The 22,577-nt window shown below is 34.6% G+C and overlaps 1 protein-coding gene across 5 annotated transcripts in view; it reads right to left on the bottom strand.

Annotated features, from left to right (window-relative positions):
* Positions 1-22,375, bottom strand: part of LOC111055348 (apoptosis-resistant E3 ubiquitin protein ligase 1) — a 205,746-nt gene extending 183,371 nt beyond the window's left edge. For all 5 annotated transcript variants that reach the window (XM_039428203.1, XM_039428204.1, XM_039428206.1 and 2 more), the window contains exon 1: positions 21,992-22,375. In XM_039428203.1, the coding sequence (XP_039284137.1) occupies positions 21,992-22,163 (172 nt within the window). In that variant the 5' untranslated portion in view covers positions 22,164-22,375. The remainder of the gene's footprint in view (positions 1-21,991) is intronic.
* Positions 22,376-22,577: the final 202 nt, after the last annotated feature.

Here is a 22,577-nt window from a genome sequence, read left to right as displayed (position 1 = left end):
TTATTCTGGTGACTGGTGTGGTTCCTTTCTGAAGATTGATGGGGGTCTGAAGAAAATAGATGGAATGCTAACCAAGATCAGGATTTTTTTTTTTTGAAATTTTAGGGTAAGCCTCAGTTGAAAGGTCGTTAGATTGATAGCTGGGAATGGCCACAATACACTGTCAAAATTTATTATCTAATTTCTTGGGATAAAATTTATCTAAATAATGTGGGTAGTGAAAGTCTAAAGTTTTATTTAATAGGAAAAAAGGTTATATTATTGATAAGTCAATGTGAATTTGAAAATACGTATAATAAATGAGAGAAAGATTGAGAAAAGTTTAATTGGGATTTTGTAATAATTATAGTATACTGCTATAGTTAATTTGGTGATGCAGACAGTGGAGAGTAATTTATTTCAATACAGAGAAATTGGGGAAATTACAAATAATAAATAATATTGAATTGTGTGGTGATAATAATATGAGAATTAATTTACTAGGTGATAGGATAATCGATTATTTTTTGCAGTATTGTGAGGATGAATAAGAGAGATTCAATATAATATTATGATGTTGGTTTAGTATATGGTGACCATGATTTCTAGGACTTTTTATGATGGGTAATAATTAAGTGAAGAATAATTGAATAAGATAGAAGGATATAGAATCATGTCCTATAAAAAATAAATTGCAGCAAAGTTGATTAATATTACAAGAGGAAAGAAACGGGAAATGTAGAAGAATAGGAAGGTAGTTCTTTAATATAACATTAAAATGGAAAACTTATTAAATGAAACAAAAATAGAAAATTGGATTTAATTTTTCACAACTTTTATGATAAAAAAAAGGAATATGTAACGGGAAATGGAACAGGTTCTGTACTATAGAATATGGAGATTTTTTTTTTATTAATCTTGAGAAAATGCTTATGTGTTTGCTTTAGCTTGTCTTTGTCAATGGAATCTTAAAATAAAGGTTTGAGTTTCTGAAGGTTCTTCATTGAGTGTGGTAGCAGTATAAAATTTTGTTCAAATATTTTTTGTGGAGCTTAGTTCAGTTATGTACTAGTTGATAGTGGAAATTTTCTTTATGATATGGTTCAGTGTCTGTTATCATGATCATTGGCCTAGGCGTTTGTACTATCATATTTCTTCATGTGCTGGAGAAATGAGTTAATTGAGTATACAAGGAGAAGATAGTAAGTAGTATTTGATGTGTTGAGAGAATATTGTAGTAAGTTATTTTTTTGAGTTGCCAAGGTCCATTAGTTGTGATACTGTGGTTTTACCAAGGTGATAGGAAGCACAAATAGTAGGTATACTGGTGTATGTATATTGTCCTCAAATGTTGCTGTCCCAAGTGAGTAATGAGTAACGGAAATTAAGTGGTAATGATGTACTGAATAGTTGTATCTCTGTTTGTGAAACAGTGAAGATCTTAGTCTTTTCCAAAAGGGAAAATTCAGAATTGTAGCGTAGGTGTTGCTAGGTAATTGTGGGACAATTCGTGATGTCCTTTATCTTCAGCTGTAACCGATGTTATTTTGTTGCACAAGGTGCGACAAGTATACAAGGTAGTATACAAGGTGCACCTAGTATACAAGGAGAAGATAGTAAGTAGTAATTTGATGTGTTGAGAGAATATTGTAGTAAGTTATTTTTTTGAGTTGCCAAGGTCCATTAGTTGTGATACTGTGGTTTTACCAAGGTGATAGGAAGCACAAATAGTAGGTATACTGGTGTATGTATATTGTCCTCAAATGTTGCTGTCCCAAGTGAGTAATGAGTAACGGAAATTAAGTGGTAATGATGTACTGAATAGTTGTATCTCTGTTTGTGAAACAGTGAAGATCTTAGTCTTTTCCAAAAGGGAAAATTCAGAATTGTAGCGTAGGTGTTGCTAGGTAATTGTGGGACAATTCGTGATGTCCTTTATCTTCAGCTGTAACCGATGTTATTTTGTTGCACAAGGTGCAAGGAACGGGAAACGAGTATAGAGAGAGTAGTATGTGGGTGATATGAGTTTTGTTGCAAAGTTGATATGTGTATCAAGGTCAATGTGTATCATGATACGTAAGCTGCTAACATCGTTGCATGTGAGTTAACTCTGTGTAGTTATTGGCTTCATGACATTGAAAAGCGGTTGTGTATGTAGGTCAGGGTTGCTTTGACATGAGGCGGCCGTCAGCTGTTTCAGTGGTGAGATGCGTCAAATGTCAGTTGCTCGATTTTAACAACTTGTCGAGTTATGAGGGTCTGGTCATATGATTGTGATGATTTTATGATTTTTTTTAATTTGTTGTTCTATTTAAATTTTTTTTTGTTGAGATTAGAATTGGGATAATCTGGTTATTAACTTAACAGCAGAGGATTGATTGGAGAGTCTCTTTAAATATTTTGGTCGTTTTATCTTTGTCTGGGAGAAATTTCAGCAAATTATCTTATCAGTTGTGAGGGACCAGTAAAAAGTGCACATACTGGGTTTCATCACTGCGGTTTTAAGAAAGTAACTGTCTGAATATTAATTTTGATTTTATTTTGTCACTGTTTATTGATGTCTATTAATGGTTGTTTAGCTTCATATGAGACAGGGCCCATCTAGATGTGGAGTTTGGCGGCTGGTTTTGCACAATTTCTAGTTGACTTTACAAATTTTTTTTTGTGTCTTATGTTGTAAATATTACAAGTATTCCACAAGGTTTTCTTAGATATCTTGATTATGCCAAATTAGTTGATTATGCTCAAGAGTTTTTTGTCTTAACTTTTGTGAGATCAAAATTTGTTGCTAGTCCACTTGGTTATTTAAAAATTTTGAACTTGGTTATTTTGCTTGTTCCTCTTGATGTTTATGGCTAGTTCTTTGAAATTCATTAAAAAATGTTGTTGCTTTCACATGATTGTAGTTCGAGTTTGATTAGTCTGAGATTCATTATTAGTATTTTATTTGAAATTTTGAGGTCGATAATTCCTTTGGTCATTATTGGTCTTATACAGGGTGTTACCGAGCGCACTGTCATGTTGTTTTCTGCCAAATTTTTACGACAACCGGTGTTCCACACTCAAGAAGGGGGAGTATTGTAACAATAAACATTGTTACAATTGTGAGTGATGAGAATTATGCGAATTAGCCTGAGAAGTTAGCCTGTTGTGAAAATGGATTTTGCTGTTTTGCTTTTCTGCGTTGTGTTGTGTTGACTCTGTAAGTGTGTGCGTAGAAGCTATGATCCTAAGAATAACAACAATTTTCCTGGAGTATCAGCTTAGTTCATGACCCTTGCTTTTCTGCGTTGTATAGTGTCGACTCTGTAAGTGTGTGTGTAGAAGTTGTGGTACTGAGAAGATCAACAATTTTCCTGGAGGAGCAGTCTGGTTCATGACCTTATAAGGCAAGGAATTTATAGCTGTCAAGGAAAAATAGCTGTCACTTGGTGGGAGAATGTATCTTAAATTGTAGTTGTAACGTTCCTTTCTATTGGTGGAAATTTTTCTAGAAAATAGTAACTGCCAATCACAGTTAACGTTGGTTAGGTCTATCTAGTATGGATGATCACTCAGCTGTCCACCTCAAGACGAGAAAAGTGAAGTGATTCACTCAGCGTCTGGCCTACGTGATAAGGTCAATGTGTATCATGATACGTAAGCTGCTAACATCGTTGCATGTGAGTTAACTCTGTGTAGTTATTGGCTTCATGACATTGAAAAGCGGTTGTGTATGTAGGTCAGGGTTGCTTTGACATGAGGCGGCCGTCAGCTGTTTCAGTGGTGAGATGCGTCAAATGTCAGTTGCTCGATTTTAACAACTTGTCGAGTTATGAGGGTCTGGTCATATGATTGTGATGATTTTATGATTTTTTTTAATTTGTTGTTCTATTGAATTTTTTTTTTTGTTGAAATTAGAATTGGGATAATCTGGTTATTAACTTAACAGCAGAGGATTGATTGGAGAGTCTCTTTAAATATTTTGGTCGTTTTATCTTTGTCTGGGAGAAATTTCAGCAAATTATCTTATCAGTTGTGAGGGACCAGTAAAAAGTGCACATACTGGGTTTCATCACTGCGGTTTTAAGAAAGTAACTGTCTGAATATTAATTTTGATTTTATTTTGTCACTGTTTATTGATGTCTATTAATGGTTGTTTAGCTTCATATGAGACAGGGCCCATCTAGATGTGGAGTTTGGCGGCTGGTTTTGCACAATTTCTAGTTGACTTTACAAATTTTTTTTGTGTCTTATGTTGTAAATATTACAAGTATTCCACAAGGTTTTCTTAGATATCTTGATTATGCCAATTAGTTGATTATGCTCAAGAGTTTTTTGTCTTAACTTTTGTGAGATCAAAATTTGTTGCTAGTCCACTTGGTTATTTAAAAATTTTGAACTTGGTTATTTTGCTTGTTCCTATTGATGTTTATGGCTAGTTCTTTGAAATTCATTAAAAAATGTTGTTGCTTTCACATGAATGTAGTTCGAGTTTGATTAGTCTGAGATTCATTATTAGTATTTTATTTGAAATTTTGAGGTCGATAATTCCTTTGGTCATTATTGGTCTTATACAGGGTGTTACCGAGCGCACTGTCATGTTGTTTTCTGCCAAATTTTTTACGACAACCCCGGTGTTCCACACTCAAGAAGGGGGAGTATTGTAACAATAAACATTGTTACAATTGTGAGTGATGAGAATTATGCGAATTAGCCTGAGAAGTTAGCCTGTTGTGAAAATGGATTTTGCTGTTTTGCTTTTCTGCGTTGTGTTGTGTTGACTCTGTAAGTGTGTGCGTAGAAGCTATGATCCTAAGAATAACAACAATTTTCCTGGAGTATCAGCTTAGTTCATGACCCTTGCTTTTCTGCGTTGTATAGTGTCGACTCTGTAAGTGTGTGTGTAGAAGTTGTGGTACTGAGAAGATCAACAATTTTCCTGGAGGAGCAGTCTGGTTCATGACCTTATAAGGCAAGGAATTTATAGCTGTCAAGGAAAAATAGCTGTCACTTGGTGGGAGAATGTATCTTAAATTGTAGTTGTAACGTTCCTTTCTATTGGTGGAATTTTTCTAGAAAATAGTAACTGCCAATCACAGTTAACGTTGGTTAGGTCTATCTAGTATGGATGATCACTCAGCTGTCCACCTCAAGACGAGAAAAGTGAAGTGGATTCACTCAGCGTCTGGCCTCCGTCATAAGCAGTACAAATGTAGTCTGATCAATATTTTGTATTAATCATGGCTTCCATGCCAGCTTTAGGCCTTTTTAGTATTTGGCTCTGGAACCTTTTGTTCCAGTAGCATTTTTAGTTTTTCCGTCTCAGTAGTTGCTTTAATTGAGGAGAGAGAGAGAGTATCAAATTGTCACCTCACAATGGAGATTTTTCTCCTATAACTGCTACTAAAGGTATGTCATAGATTTATAATATAATTAAGGAAATGATTATCGATGAAAGCTTCCATCAGAGTGTGTAAATTGTTGTGATAAATACATTTGAGTGTAATATGTAGAAATGTAGAGTACCTATTAGAAGAAGGAATTGAGAATGATATTTTTGATTTTAAATTATTTTTGAAGAGGAAGCTATCAACCTAAATTTCAATTACTGTTGTTTAAATCCAAATTGACTGATGTTTATAGTATATTATTATGAGTTCTATCAGTATTTTGTTATAGATTTTATTTGTCTTTTTGATTCTAATGAAAAGCTTTCTTGATTATTTAGGAAACACCTATCATGTAATTTATTCTTTTAAATTACACCATATATGTAATTTATGTGAGAGAACTGACTAAACTAACAACAATACTCGAAATACCTTATTATGAAGTAATTCAATCAACTTGTGAATTATGTAGGCCTATTATGGAATACTACGTACTCATCGCTTTGTGTATAGGGCATAACCATGATTACAAATAAATTCTTTTCTGTTAAATCAAGAGATTGAAGTAGGTAATGTCTATTTATGTTTTAAAGTAATAAGTATTGATTTGAGTTTTATATAACCTAAAGCAGGTTGATTTTATTATATTACTGAAGTTAAGTTAAATTGTATTATCCTAGTTCTTTTTTTTTATTCTAACAGCGGTGTAAGTATGGGAACATCAAAGTATGGGATCAACGTACAAATCCATCAATTTATGGGTTCATGAACGTGTGTCTTTAAGCCGCTGAGACACCTCTGAATCAATGGCCGTCCTAGAAGCTTGGGGTATGCTGTCTCCTGTCCATCTGGACATGTAGAGCTCGATCACCAAGCCTAGATTCAAATTGAAGAAACAGCTATGAGGTAACAACCTTTTTCCAAATTAAACGAACGTCCCAGGAACTCTGGATGTGACAGAATGGGTTTTCAATAATTATAGACTTTCAAAAAAGGGGAAGGGTGTAAAATGTGCGGAATTAGACTTTTGTTAAATCGTAATTTTGAGATATTATTGGGATTGGATAGTTTACTAATTTTATTAATTTTGGTTTGAGTAATAGATTTTAGGTTGTATCTTTACATTGAAATGTGAGGCCATATTTTCTCTGTAAGGATCCAGCTGGGAATTTCAGTTTTCTTTAAATTTATATTTTAATCTACTAAGCTACTAAAGGTGAATTAGTATACAAAATGTTTAAAGGTCCCTTATTGATAAATTAATGTTTTAAAATAATTCTCATCTTAAAGTTGTAAAGGATCAAATGAAGTTTCAAGGACCCTAACCTTTTCTAAATTTGTTTTGATGACATATAATTTTTGAATAGTTTTTCCAAGGTAGTATTCCATGATGTGATACTTGAGGAATGTTTGCCTTTGCAGCTTTCATGATATAAAGATACAGAATAGTCATTATTGGGATCATTAACATTTAATAATGTTTTGATAGTGTTTTAAAGTTTCCAAGTGTGTTCTAAATTTGATGTTCTAAGAATTTTATGGATTTTATGTGGATCTTTTCTTAAAATATTTATTGTCATTTATGATTAACTTCTGAGACATATCTATGATAATTTTCAATAATTGTTCTTTTGAAATTAGAGTCCTTTAAGCTTCTTATGATTCAATCTAAAACGTTTTCAAATGTAGAGCATACAGGGTAGGTTATTACCGAATTATCTATATCAGAGATAACTTTCTAAATTTAGTAATTTTATTTTCGGTTTTCATGATTGTTGAATTTCTTCTTTGTTTTATTAATTTTTGAATTTAACTGTAAGAGGTGACAATATAGTTGATATCTTCTCTCTATTTCATTGTCTCTCTTGTCATTTCTGGATTCCCATTCTCTAGCGCTAGGTATGTTTATCAAGTATCCCTTTTATTAAGTTATATTGTGTGTGCTTCTAAATTCTATATTCCAACCAATAGGAAGCCACCTGGCTTTTTACATGTAATGTTTCCTTCAACAATAAGAAAAGATTTAGCAACTAAAGAAATTAGATCATGTTATGATTTTGATAAGCGTATCTCATCATTGTTATGAAATTTCAAATTACCATAAGGAGCATGAATGTGATAATCAAATTTTGTAATATCTGAATAATAGTGTATATCTTGTTCAAAATTTAGTATGTCACTAATTGCGGCTGCATGTGTTAATGACATATTTCCAATTTACTTTAAAATCAAGCTTTTCTAAAAACCTTGCTTGATTAAGTGTTATCAGTTTCATGGACTGATAAGTACTAAGCGGACGACTAGCAGACCTACTTGCGCCAGGTTATAAATAACGAAACCCATTCTTTCACAGCACTCCTCTCTCTCTCACTTCACTCACTTGTGTTGTTCATGCACAACTAATGCACACACATCGCTCTAACACACCTAGCATTCATCTTTCCTCTCTCTCTCTCTCTCTCCTCTCTCTCTCTCTCTCTCTCTCTCTCTCTCTCTCTCTCTCCTCTCTCTCTCTCTCTCTCATTCCCTCCTTCTAATGTGAACTCTTATTGTTATACTATTGCCGCAGAAATCAACTAGTTTACCATTCTGATCAACTACTTGAATTACAATAGATTGAATTCTATGTGTGTTCAATGGAAAGTAAATAATTGGATTTGGTGATTCATTTATTAGAAAACCAGGTGCAACCTCTGGAAGAAATTCAAAAATTGTATGAACCTCTTCTCAATTTCGATAACTACCGCATGCTAGATTACAACTAATCTGGAACGTTGTTATATTTGTGATGCACAATAATCATTTAGAATAATGCCATTTATTTGCTACTAGAATTTCTCTATCAAAACCAAGTATATCAGCTAGTGAAGTGCTCATTGTTGAATCAACATCTTTATCCACTTTTAATTCACATAGCATTGTCGTATTATTCCCCTGTAGAATGAGATTTGAACTATCAACATTTAATTTTCTCTTTATTTCACTTATTATACGATCAATTTCATAGGAACCTGTATCCAAATCGACCAATTTATCACCATACTTAAAAGATGAGTTTGCATTTTTGATTATATTCGGTACACTATTGTATGTCCATAAATTAATCAAACCAATTTCATATTCATAGTGTGTATCAGGCTCTAATACAGTCGGTAGTACTTCTATTAAACAGCTACTACTGTTTGATAATGTTATTACAACCATTGTGTGTGTAATAAATAAATTAAATAAATTTCCACATTTGGCTGTTGTTTGAAATAGTCTATTAATTGAACAGGTGGCTGTGAATTACCAATTGGATCAAAATAATAAACTCTATGAGAATGTTTTTTGACAAACAATTTAGACAAGCACATGGATTTGTGCTCAACATTTGCTATACAAAAAACAATACTGCCTAAACAGGGTGAAATTTTGAAGTTTAGCAATTATTTGTACACTTTGAAAAATAAATACATTGCATTTGCTGATTTTGAAAGTTTTATTGTACCAACAAATAATGATGATGATGATGATGATGATGATGTGGATGGTGACTTGCTTGGAATTGATATAAGAAATAGCTTTACAAGGAAAACACAAAAACACGTTGCTTGCGGTTACTCATTTATTATTTTAGATGAATTAGGTGAAATATTTTACAGTTCACGCATCTATAGAGCTACAAGTGTTGGTGAGAAAATTGTTGAAAAATTTCTAGATGAAATCATAGGCATAGGTCGAAACTGTTCTTTTGATATGCAATGCGAAGTGCCAATGATTGAACTAAATGAACAACAATTATTAGATTTTAACAATGGTAAAAACTGTTTTTTGTGCAACAATGAATTTAAAGACAACAATATTCAATGCAGACATCATTCGCAAATGACTGGCTTGTATCTTGGTGCAACACATAAGACTTGTAATTTGAATGCAAAAGCACAGTCATTCTTAAACTGTTTTTTTTTTTCATAATTTTTGTGGATATGACAGTCATTTCATTGTAAAGGCTTTAGCAGGACAAAAGGAAAAAATTCATTGTATTGCAAACTCATCGGGAAAAATTCCTCACAATTACAGTAGATTGGGTAAGATTTCTTGATAGCTATCAATTTTTGTGCTCAAGTCTACAGACACTTGTTGGCAATCTTAAAGTAAACATTGAAACAAATTTCAAAGTAATGTGTAGCATATTTAACGAAAAAAACCAACAAAAATTGTTATTATGCAAGGTTGTCTACCCCTATGAATATATAACAGATGCAGACAAATTTGATGAACAGCAACTACCACCGATTGAGGCATTTTACAGTAGTCTTAATAACACAGCTTTACAAGTAAACGATTACAACCATGCACAAAAAGTATGGCACGATTTTGACATTCAAATGTTTGGCGATTATCATGATCTCTACCTTCTCACCGATTGTTTATTGCTGGCAGATATTTTTCAAAATTTTAGGGATGTATTTTTTTCGATTTACAAGCTTGACGTTTCTCACTTTGTTTCATTACCACATTTTTCATTGAATGCAATATTATTTTTGTCTAAAGTACACTTGGAATTAATCAGCAATGCTGATATGAACCTGCTTATAGAAACTGGTTTACGCAGCGGCTTGTCAGTCATTCCCCACCATCATGCAGTTGCTAACAATAAATTTATGGGCCGTAATTATGATCCAGCTATTGAATCTAGTTTTTTGTTGTATCTTGATTGTACAAGCTTATACACTCATTCAATGATTGCATACAAACTACTGCAATCAAATTTTAGATTTTTATCACAAGATGAAATTACAGTTTTAGGCAATTTTACAAGTATTGATGATGAAGCAGACATTGGCTATATAATCGAAGCAGACCTGTTGTATCCTGTTAATTTACATGATTTACATAATGACTTTCCACTTGCACCGTTGAAAGATCAGCTGCCTCACAGCCTGTTCTCATCATATCAAACAGAAGACAATGTTGTTCTGCGCAGAGAAGCGGTGGCAGCAGCGCCATCATTGCAAGTGACGGACGTGCGCCAGCGCATCAACGAGATTGTTAGCAACCCTTCATAATCATAATCGTTATGTTCTTCACTATAGAAATTTGAAACTTAATTTAAGCTTGGGCATGAAATTGACTGCTGTACATAGAGTAATCACTTTTCAACAGTCATACTGGCTTAAACCGTTTATTGATTTGAATGCACAACTTAGGAAGGAGGCTAAAAATTCATTTGAATGTCAGCTCTTTAAATTTTTGAGTAATTCACTGTATGGCAAGATGCTCGAAAGTTCTAGGAAAAGAATAGATTTTAAGCTAATTACTTGTCAGAAAACATTGGAAAGATTGATTGCAAAACCAAGTTGTAAATGATGGATTGTGTTTGACAAAGACATTGTTGGTGTACAAATGTGTAAAACAGAAATAAAATTAGATTGTCCAATTTATGCTGGTTTTTCTATTCTTGATTTGAGTAAATTTACAATGTTCAATTTCCACTATAACATTTTGTTGAAAATGTTTGATCCAAGCTGTGTTAAATTATGCATGAGCGATACAGACTCGTTGCTATATCATATCAAATCAGACAATATCTATGCAGTTATCAAACAAAATCTCCAACATTTTGATACAAGTGCTTACCCCACCACTCATTATTGTTATAGCCAATTAAATCATGGTGTACCTGGTACATTTAAAGATGAGGTTTCTGGTTTTCAAATAAGTGCTTTTTCGGGTTTACGTGTGAAACTTTACAGTTTTGAATATATTCTAAGCAGCAGCAGAAGCAGCATAAAGTAGTAGTGTAGTAAGGATTTAGCAAGTAGTTCTTCTAAAATAATGAGTAAACATACAGCTAAGGGTGTAGCAAGAACGGTTATAGATAATAAACTGAGGTATGATATGTATATGAAATGTCTGACAGATAGAAATTACAAAGAAAGTGTTTGAAAGTAAATTACATACAATGTCTGATATATTGAAGGAAATAGCACAGCAAAAACAGAATTTTGATTTACAATTGAAAACCCTATCAAAATCAATTAGTGATGAAATTGAGGTAAAGTATGTTAGTAGGTCATTGTTTGATCAAAAATCAGATGAATTGAAATCATTATGTGAACAACAAAGTAAGAACAATAGTTTGAAACATGTTGATACAGATTTGCTAGAAAAGAAATTGACAGATTTAAAATAGAGTCTACTCACATAAACTGAATATAACTATATAAACAAGCAAGAGTTTAATCAGAAGGTACTCGGAATACAAACTGCAATTAATGGTATGTTTGTGGACATGCAAAAGCAACTTGATGGTAAACATTTAGCACTAGGTGACAAATTAAAAGTTGACATTAAGCAGATGATTATGAAGGGTGAGGATTTTCAGAATTATTTACATGAACAGTTGTTCAACTTTTCATACTATTTGATTGCACAATATGTCAAAAAGAGGTTCATCTTTGACATGAGTGAAGCTAGACAGCATAATTTGGATTCTGATCAGGTACAAGAGTTGTTTCTGAAAAGAATGTTCAGTGGTAGGAGACCACCAGCAGCAAATGATACAAAAAGAAAGAAATATGACTGGGAAGTAGATGACTAGTAGTAGTAGTGATTTAAAATATTGAAAAAAGCAAGCTAGTAGTTGAAATTGCAAGTTGGTTGGGGTGGTTGCTTTTGCCTATTGGTTGGGGTGGGGGGCAAAATGGCTGACTGGGTCTGGGCTCTGCCTTCCTATTGGTGACAGGTGATCAGGGGGGCAAAATGGCCGACAAGAGGGGGTGCTCTGCCTTCCTATTGGTTGGGTGGGAAGCAAAATGGCTGACTCATGGGCAGGGGAGTGGAGGGGGAATATCTACCATTTTGGACATGCCCTTCTGCCTTCCTATTGGTTGGGGGAGGGGCTTTGGTGGGGGGCAAAATGGCTGACTGATGGGCAGGGGGGTGGAGGGGGGAAATCCGCCATTTTGGACATGCCCCCAACCAATAGGAAGCCAGGGGGCGTGGCCAAAATGGCTGACACTAGAGCGGGGGTGGAGGAGGGGAAGGGGGCAGCGTTTTAGGCCACGCCCCTCGTCTCCTATTGGTCTTGTGCAGAACTCTCAAATGTACACTACTATTATGTACATGCATTTCCCTATTGATCGCTTTCACTTGTCTGTTGAAAATGCCAATTTGGACATTGCTGAGCTTGCATCATGTTCTGAAGCACATGGGTTAGCATTAAATCATATAAAGGCAAAAAGTATATTGATTGGTTACCCAAGACTCATGAATCAGTTGGATATAGTTGGCTCAAATGTTGTAATCAGGGGTAATATTCTGAATGTGTGTTAGGATATTGGGAGTACTTATTGATTCATCATTGAGTTGGCGTGAGCAAGCAACTCATGTTGGCAACAGAGTGTTTGGTGGGATGCATCAATTGAAAAGAATCAAGAGATTCCTCCCTAGATCTGTCAGAGTGACTCTGGTAAATTCTCTGGCCGTACCATTCCTCTTTTATTGCTGAAGTCTCACAAACGAATTGGATGTGAGGTTGCAGCGATCATTCAACTATGCAGTACGTTACATTATGATGCCAGACGAGATGCACATATTACACCACTTTTAATGGATATAGGTTGGCTTAAGTTAGAGGAACGTAGGAAATTTTTCTTACTGTGCTTAGTCTTCAAAATCCTGATCATGAAGGAGGGTCCAGTGTATCTCTCTGAATCATTCACATTGTTGAATGACGTAAATCCTGGATGCCATACAAGGTCTCATTGCTTCACACTTCAAATACCGCTGCACCGTACCGCCATCTTCAACAACTCATTCGTTGTAACGGCTTCAAGGCTGTGGAATGAGCTACCAGGAAGAATTGTGTTCTCTCCATCTCTATCCATTTTTAAAAGGAGACTCTATGACCATTTGAATAGTTATCAATGAGTGTGTGCAAACTGTTAGTTTGGAGAGCAGTGGAATTCAAGTACAGGTGTGCAGTTTTTTCCAAGCTCATAAAGGGCAGAACATGGCAATATTACTCTCTTCATAGGTATATAATAATTTGCAGTGTCTGGTGCTTTTGGAAAACTTGACAAGTTTCTCTTCATTTTCAACCCTCTTCTGTCTTTCTTCATTCTCTCATCTTCTTCTTCATAATTTGTTTTTTCCTATGAGTTTTTGTCTTAATATTTTATCATGTAACATATCCATTCTTCATTTTTTTCCTTTCAGTTTTTGCAGTTTTATTTTTTATTTTTAATCTTAGTGAAAGTTGTAAGAACGTTCAATTAATTCAGGTGTAAAACCATATCTAATGATGTAATACTTATATTTATCTTGCTTTGATCTTGTTTTATTAATTGTATAACATGTTTTGTATTTTCTTTGTTCTACTGTGCAATGGGTCTCTTCAGACACGAAAATAATCAATCAATCAATCTCTCTCACACACATATTCACACACACACACACACACACACACACACACACACACACACACACACACCACACACACACACACACACACACACACCACACACACACACACACACCACACACACACACACACACACACACACACACACACACACACACACACACACACACACACACACACACACACACACACACACACACACACACACACACACACACACACACACACACACACACACACACACACACACACACACACACACACACACACACACACACACACACACACACACACACCACACACACACACACACACACACACACACACGTTTTGTTCTATTCTCGACAATTTATTCAACATTTATGGTTCTGCTGAATATTCAGAAGTGTATTTACCCTTCAAAGCTAATATACTAGTTTTAGATTAACTGTTTAGAACGACCAAGGTTGATTTTACAACTAAAAACTCATTTTAAAATATACATGTATCTAGAAACATACATGTATCATTCAAATTGTATGGATATTTGTTTGTGTGTTTACAAGCCTCAAAATAGGATTGACAACAATAATAATTATTATTCTATTCCACAAATTAAACCCAAAATGTTCACTATAAAACTACAATTCCAATTTCAGAAACCATAGGATTTTGATAGAATTATACAAACACAGTCTATTAAGTGAGCAGAGGCGAGAGAATGAGAAGAAATATTGTTGAAAGCGCGACGGATTTATGCAGGAAATACAAAATGGCTCACCGCCGTAACCGAGAACGATAAAATATGGAAGCATCTTGAAACCAAATGAAAGCAAACCACCAACGCCTCTCTCCACTGGTTTCAATGTAGAATTTCAGTGTGGCCAACCATTGCCGTATTTTATGGCCAAAATAACAGTTTGAATACTGTATCAGTTCAGTATAGCATACTGTATAAACATAGTACTGCTCTGCAGATATGCAGGTATATAACAGTAAAAAAGGAGCTGGGATACAGAGTAAAGGGCAGAAACAGTGTCCAGTACTAGTGAATTTGGAAGAGCGGAGGATGAGGAAGAAAAGGGAAGAGGAAATGGAGTGCCGGATTATGCATGCCAATATTCATGCATATTCACTGAGTATCACTCTTCTCACCTCACCTCACTTCTCTTCTGCCTTCACTGTGCTTCTTTATGTGCAAATTGCATCTTCACATCTACATACAAGGATATGAGACAAATGAATAACATAGTACGACATACATTGGCAAATTCGGTCATTTTTTCCAGAGTGAATTTCATCAGATGATATAAACTGAAACAAAACACCTAATACCATAAAGCATGTGTACAAACAAAAGTGAGTAGTGCTTTGTAACTCTATGGAGGAACACCACTCCCGGGAGCCTTCTACTAAAACACTGAAATAAGTTGAATCCTACATTGTATAACTTGATTGACACAATCTGGAATCACGAAAAAGAGAAATCTATTCGAAAGATGTAAAAGTAAAAGAGGTTAAGATATAACATCTAATTGAATCCAACATAAACATAACTTATAACCAAACAATTGGTGAGTTCTTATTTACCAAAGCATTCGATGAATTTAAAGCATTTTTAATGTTGAACTTGATATGGTACACTCAAATGGTGATATGAAATGAGAGGTAGATATGATTAAAGTGTTACTACAAGTGAGAATTTCAGACATTGAGGCTCGGTTGCATAATTGTTAAATTTTAACCGTGATTAATTTCACGATAACCAATCAGAAAAGGCTTTTTTAAGAAGACGGCTTCTCTGATTGGTTCTTAATTACGATTAAAATTCAACCGGATTTTGTGCAACCGGCACTAAGAGATAAAGAGCTCAATAATAGACAACAATTATACGGGTAAAATATGTTGTGGAAATTGAGTGGTGGTAAGCTCATTCTGGCAAGATGATTCTATTTTTTCAAACTTAATGAAGTGCAACTATTGACGTGTTGGATAGTTACAGAAGGTAGGATGTAATCATTATATTTTTGAACTAGTTTACATCGCTTATTAAACAATATTGAACCTCCTCAGCCAAATTAAGAATGCATACAGATATTTTAATCCCTGCGTCTGATGTCATTGATATTAGGTTCTGGAATGAGCATTAAGATAGGCCTACGTCTACGAAATAACGGAATTAAGAAACAATTCAAGAGAAATAGTACTTTTTTCAGAGTCCAACTCTTGAGTTGATTAAAATTAACTTAACCTCCTGTGGAGGAGAAATGTATGACTTCCTAAGTTATACTAATTGACTTGTTTTGCTTTTTAAAAAAAGATTTTTTATTCTATTATTTTAGTGACATGTGACGACATTTGCGGTTTGATCAAATTTGTAGCATAATGTAACATATAATAAGAATATAATTTATGTTCTCTAATTCTCTAGAATACAGTTCTCTATGGTTCTCACTCAATTACACCACATCTCGTGATTAAAATATTCCTTTAGCAACTAGGACCATCACAAATGTTTCAATACAGACAAGGCAATCAAATATTAATTAAGCACACTTCTATTTCAAAAACTTTCGTCTTGAATTATTTTGAATTTTGAAATGGAAACAACGTCTCAAACAAATAAATTTGATGAAAATTAGATTATTATTTAGTGACCTGAAAATTGCATACTATACGTTGCATCCAATAAAAATATCCTCCCTTCAAGTTCCGGAAGCTCATTGATAATAGGATGCAAAAATCCACTGTTGCCTTCAGTGTAACTCAAAGCTTCGCATCCTCAGAGCTTAGAGTTTCGCAGACAGATTCACATTCACAAACTCCTTGCATTCATCAAAAAGAGCACACAACATTTCCTCAATCTTAATCACCTTCAAGGACCACCCACAAGAACATGGACTTGGCAATTCTTGGGAACATCAGTCACACATTTATGACCGAATACAATTTTTGTACAAAACTGTCAATTGCCATCAAAGAAATATGTGATTCATATTTATCCATTCAAATCGAAAGAAAAAACTATCTACAGAATAATATACAATAAATTATTATGAACAATTATTAGGTTTATGGAATTCTTAATTTTGTTAAAATTAATGTATGTTTTTCATCTACTTAAATTGACAGCAGGATGTAGCAGCAATATAAAGTTTATTTTTTTAGCATGGAACATATTTTTTTTAAGTCAAATATAATTCCTACGTATTCTGATTTGACTGCTCCCACTCAGCATGTATGCTGCCTAGCAAGTATGAATAATCTAATTTTGATTTATGGGAATAATATAGCCACTATTACTGTCACTGGTGTGTGGAAGTCCAGCTTCAATGTTTCAATATATTTGTAACTTTTTGGCCCGTATTACATTAGCACACCAGGCTAGGACGTCAGTGGTGTCCGTGTGTAAACAAGCTAATATTTATTTCAGTTGGGATGGCGACCCAAGTGAGACACCAGAATTATACTAAAATTTAATGTTCCTAGTGTAACAAACGCATTAAGAACTGATGCCCCGCTACTTTCTCGAACACTCAAATACAAGTTTCAAGTCCGTACTGGACTAGAAAAGATGACTGGGTCACCAGAGAAACACCAGGCAATTTGCAGAAAATGAGTTCTTATAACGTACTTTACACTGAAGACACTAAATTTTGAAGGCAGCTTGTGTCTTGGTATAGTGGCTAGCGCGGCTACCGTTGAAACACCATGTAATACTGGTGTTTTATCTTGCTTTACACAAGGACACGCTGATGATTCTCTGTTCCACTGACGGCCAAGCCAGTAATACAGTTCGTATACGAGTACACACTAACATTGTCAATAAATGTTGTCTATACTATATGGTTGTGGTTTCATAATATTCTTCAATCTTCAATTCGTATGACCATTAGCCAGCCAGATGCGCTGGGTAGGTCATCTCGTCAATATACTTGAAACACAGTTCACACATAAGTTTTGACAACACTGTCACGTCAAATGTTGAAAACATATTGGCGTAGAATGGCTAAACACGGTGATGGCCACTAAATGTCAACTATAGACTCCTGAAAAAATTTACTCAAGGAGTTGTATGATCTGGCAAGCCAGGACTTGAGTCTCCTCTTAAACTCACAGTCACTTAAATGACGCACAGATGGAGGTAGCATGTTGAATATTTTAATAGCGATATTGGGATCACAGTTCTGAGCCTTACTTAGCCTACATCGTTGAACATTGACTTCGAGAGCATTTCGAAGTGAGTAGGCACTCTGCAACCCCCTCAGATTCACTGTCAGATTGGTATTCCTAATACCAACCAGGGAAGCAAAGATACACTGGCCGAACTGCTTTTTTCTGTAGCAGAAGAACACTCTCACAGTGTGAATAGTGTCCCCACTAGTGATGTAAAATTCCTGGGAATTTGGGATCGAGGAAATATTCCCAGGGAACTTGAGGGGAATATTCCCAGAAATCATAAATTCACGGGAATTTATGGGAACTTAAGGAAATTTATGATTTCTTTCATCTAAAATGACTGAAAAAGACGTTTTTTGTTACAGAAGGCCTCCATCACCTCCTGTTATACAACATATTTATGTAATAAATATAAGAATAATTAACTTAAAAATTGTAATAAGTTTAAGAAAACAGTAATTTGAAGTTCATAGACTGATCATTTTCATGAATGGTGAAAGGAGAAATGAGCAATCAATAAAATTTTCTAAATCATTCAGTTGTACCACTATTATCATGCTACTTTCATGCATTGTTACAAGTTGTATAAGTTTTTTATTTATATTGAATAAAAAAGACTGAGAAATTCGATGATTTTTATTAACTGCTCACCTACCTACCTCATGCACGAGAAGGAGTTTACACAGTTCATTTCTCAAGGATGGGGTGGAACCCCAATTAGTTTCCCAGGAAAAAGACTCATTCCAGTTGATAGAGCTGATAAATAACTATACAGGGTATGAATTTTTAAAAAATCGGTCAAGACATTTTTCAGAAAATCGTAAAAACGTGGTTTTTTAGTAATTATCCGCCATTTTTCTCAAGAATATTACGGAGCTCCTGGAATTTTCCCAGAAATAAGACTCATGTCAGTTGATAGGGCTTATGAATAGCTATCCGTGGTATAAATTTGAAGAAAATCGTTAGAGCCGTTTTCGAGAAAACCGTGAAAAACATGGTTTTTTAGTCATTATCCGCCACACATTGTTTCTCTATCTTTCTTTCCTACCTATGGTAATAGGGCAAGGAAAGTAAAAAGAACACATAGTAGAGATATTTCATCTGTAGAACAGCTGTTTTGACTTTAAAACAAAATCATCGAATTTCACAATTTACACAAAGGAAAAAGTACTCTGAAAACAATTATATACACCTATACAGAAGTCTGATCGTAGTTTCAAATAATTATGTTGTCGCCAATCGTCATTATGTTATTCCCCTAAATTATTCTCGTTTAAGAACGGGGCTTACAGTTTAATGAGCAAGGAAAGTTGTGTGAGTGTACCACACCAGATTTTTTCAAAATGTGACACCTTTGAGAACGCATATCTAGAAAACTATAAGATATATGAGAAAATTTTACAGATGGAACTTGTAGGCTAATTTGTAAGCTTCAATTTTGTATTTTACAAAAGTTTTCGAAAGAAGCATATTGTTCGAGATATATGCAGAGAACCAAAATATGGTACTTTCAAACCACCCCCAACCCCAAGCACAGGGAGTAGGAGTGCGGACTTTTAATATGTTTACCTCCTTACTATCCTTAAAAGAGCTTCGGGGTCAAACATATTGTGTTCCAAACTTTTCCTTCTATAATCTTTCATTGACTGGACTATAAAAAGACAGTGAGTGAGCGAGCGAAAACCGGCTCAAAGAATGATGATTTAATGATTGCATTAATGTAAAATGTGGCTGAGATTGATCAATAGTAAATATAATGAGGCTTTATTAATGTAAAATGTGGCTGAGTTTGAACAATAGTAAATATAATGATGATTTATTGATTATATTAATGTAAAATATGAGTCAGATTGATTAATTTCAATCATTTTCAGAGCAATTTTATAAATTCCCTCAAGTTATCATAAATTCCCAAAATTTCTTGGCCTCGGAAATATTCAAAAATCATAAGTTCCTTCCCACTGCGAATATTCCCGATCCACATCACTAGTCCTCACAGCAGTATACCATAGATAGTGGCTATGGAACAATGAATACAGTAGGTCATGATCAAATGCACTTCAATCAGCAAGCACCTCAATCTTCTCAACAGGTAGACCACACTAGACAATCTTTTACATACAGCATCTACATGAGCTCTCCATTTTGACTTTGAACCAATGTTGAATCCCAGAAGCTTCACTGGTTTATTTAATGAATGATTGAAATGGATTCTCAGACTGCACATGAGATTCTGTGTCTTGCCGACGTTGAGCAACAACCTGTTCTCCCGACACCAGCGTTCTGCACCAGCAAAGGACTTCTCCAACTCAAGTGTGGCAGCTGCAGGCAAGGATCCTCTCCCTACAAGGGTTGGGTCGTCCGCGAACAGCAACTCACTTCTGCCGACTCTCAAATCAGTCATATACAGGATGAATAGGACCGGCCCCAGAACAGAGCCCTGCGGTACTCCATGCCGTACATGCAGGTCACCAGATGATGTACCCCCAACATTCACTATCTACCTTCTGTCAGAAAGATAGGACTTGAAAGTGTCAGCAACAATGTGTACGTTCTGTGTGTACAGTAAATTGTTCCAGTTCCAATCGTAATGTTTCCATCACGTGACTAGTGCAAAATGTTCCCATGGAACGCTATTTCAAAATCGTTGGTTCAAGCATTTGGCGCGCACTTATTAAGTTGATTTACACCAATGTGTGCATTTCTTTTATTCCATTACTGAAGGTATACTCCCAAATTTTCTATAGAGAAAAATTCAGTTAACGAATGGTTATCAAACATAGTTTTGTTGGTTATGTATTCTGTATAATTATGCTATGGTAAACAAGCGCATGAGCAGAAAAGCAAGCAGATTACAAAATTCAATCGACCAATGAGAGCTCGGATTGTTGCTCGGGAGCTGGAACAGTTTACCACAGCTTCGACTGTGGAGCAGGAACTTGGAATTGGAACTGGTTTCTGGTACAGAATCTGTCAAAATTTTTCCCATGGGACGCGGAACTTTTTTTTACCTGGTAAATTTTGAATCGGACAATTTACTACATTCTATGTACACAGAACAGGCCCTGAACTGATTAGAATTTCCAAAGAGAAGCTCATGAGACAAACAAGTCAAAATCACGTGACAGGTAACAGAGTCTCACTGCCACAGAATTTCCATTCTCAAATGGATCAATCACTTTATTGATCAAAGCCAGCAGGGCGGTCTGTGTGGACTTGGATTTTCTAAAGCCATGTTGTCTATCAGACAGCAAACTATTCCTTTTTAGATGGTCCATTAGCTGATCCTTTATTACAACTTCTAAGATTTTTAGTTTACCCCCTAGTAAGGGGGTAACAATGATTGGTCGGAAATTATTCTTGTCATTTGCATTTCTCTTTTTGTATATTGGTACAGTTTTACCATCGTAAATCCATAGATGACTGTCGGCAAGGACCAAGAAAATAACAAGAGGTGCAGTGAACAAAGAACTCGGTTAATTGGTTACGAAAATGCCCTGAGATGGTGAATTTTTAAAAGCAGTCACTATTTTCAATAAATCATTCCTCCTAACTTGCCTCCATACAGATAAAATGGCAGGTTGTGCTTCTTCATCTCTAATACCATTTGGCTGAGTCATTGGAATTTGTCAAAGAATGGCTTCACGGAGTTCAGATAGTGACTGTTCATAACATCAGCTCTAAAATTACATCGAGGTCGTGTAGTTTCTCTGCACTCGTTGATAAGCTTCCAGGCCGATTTACATGGGTTCTGAAAGTCAAGTATAGCATCAGCTTTCTTCCTCTTAACTTCCTAATAAAATATCAGTGTTTGAGAATATATAATTATTCTAAATTAATATAACAATATAAAAATCTTAAAAACCCTTTTATTTTGAAAAAAACTTCAAAATATTTTAACTAAAGGGTGCTTTAAGATTTTTATATTGTTTTATTAATTTAAAATGTAGCCCATGTGAATGGAGTGTTTTTATAATTATTCTATTATATTATTATTCAATTATTAGAAAATATGTGTTTAAATGCACATAAAATGAAGATCTTGTCATAATAAGATTTTTATTAGACTAACCTTTTTGAACGAACAGTTCTTTGTGATGACCTAGTTCATGTTCTTCCAGCCAATTGTCTACTTCAGATGCATCTTCACTCGGAGACCATACAAAAATTACAATTTCCATCAATGAAAATGTACATGTTAAACTTAAAAGAGCAATAGCTATAAAAGCCGACCAGCTTGACATAGCTGAACACCAACTTTATAATGAACCTAAAAAGAGTAAAAAGCAATGTGATAACAATTTTTGAATATGAAGCGCATTGTGGTAGTTACTCTCGTATTTTCAATAACTTGTAATTGAAAAGTTGACAGAAATGAATTAATTGAATAATTTAAAATAAAACATCAATTATTTTTCTGGCGTTTGCCGATAGTGATAACGACTTTAAGGAAGACGAAGACAGAAGATTGTTTTCATTTCATTTGTTAATAACTGCAATGAGATAGTAAATTCATAGAGTGCTTACTTTGTTACTATATAACAGATTGGATACAAACATAATTATCAAATTTATGTATTTGGGGAGAGATTTTGTTTTTGAATTTTTCTAAGAACTAATTTACAACTGAGTTATAATATAATTTTCTAAGTTTTTTC

The sequence above is a fragment of the Nilaparvata lugens genome, chromosome 5, assembly GCF_014356525.2.
Source record: "Nilaparvata lugens isolate BPH chromosome 5, ASM1435652v1, whole genome shotgun sequence".
NCBI lineage: Eukaryota > Metazoa > Arthropoda > Insecta > Hemiptera > Delphacidae > Nilaparvata > Nilaparvata lugens.
Note: the sequence above shows the minus strand (reverse complement) of the source record. Positions and strands in the feature narration are given on the sequence as shown.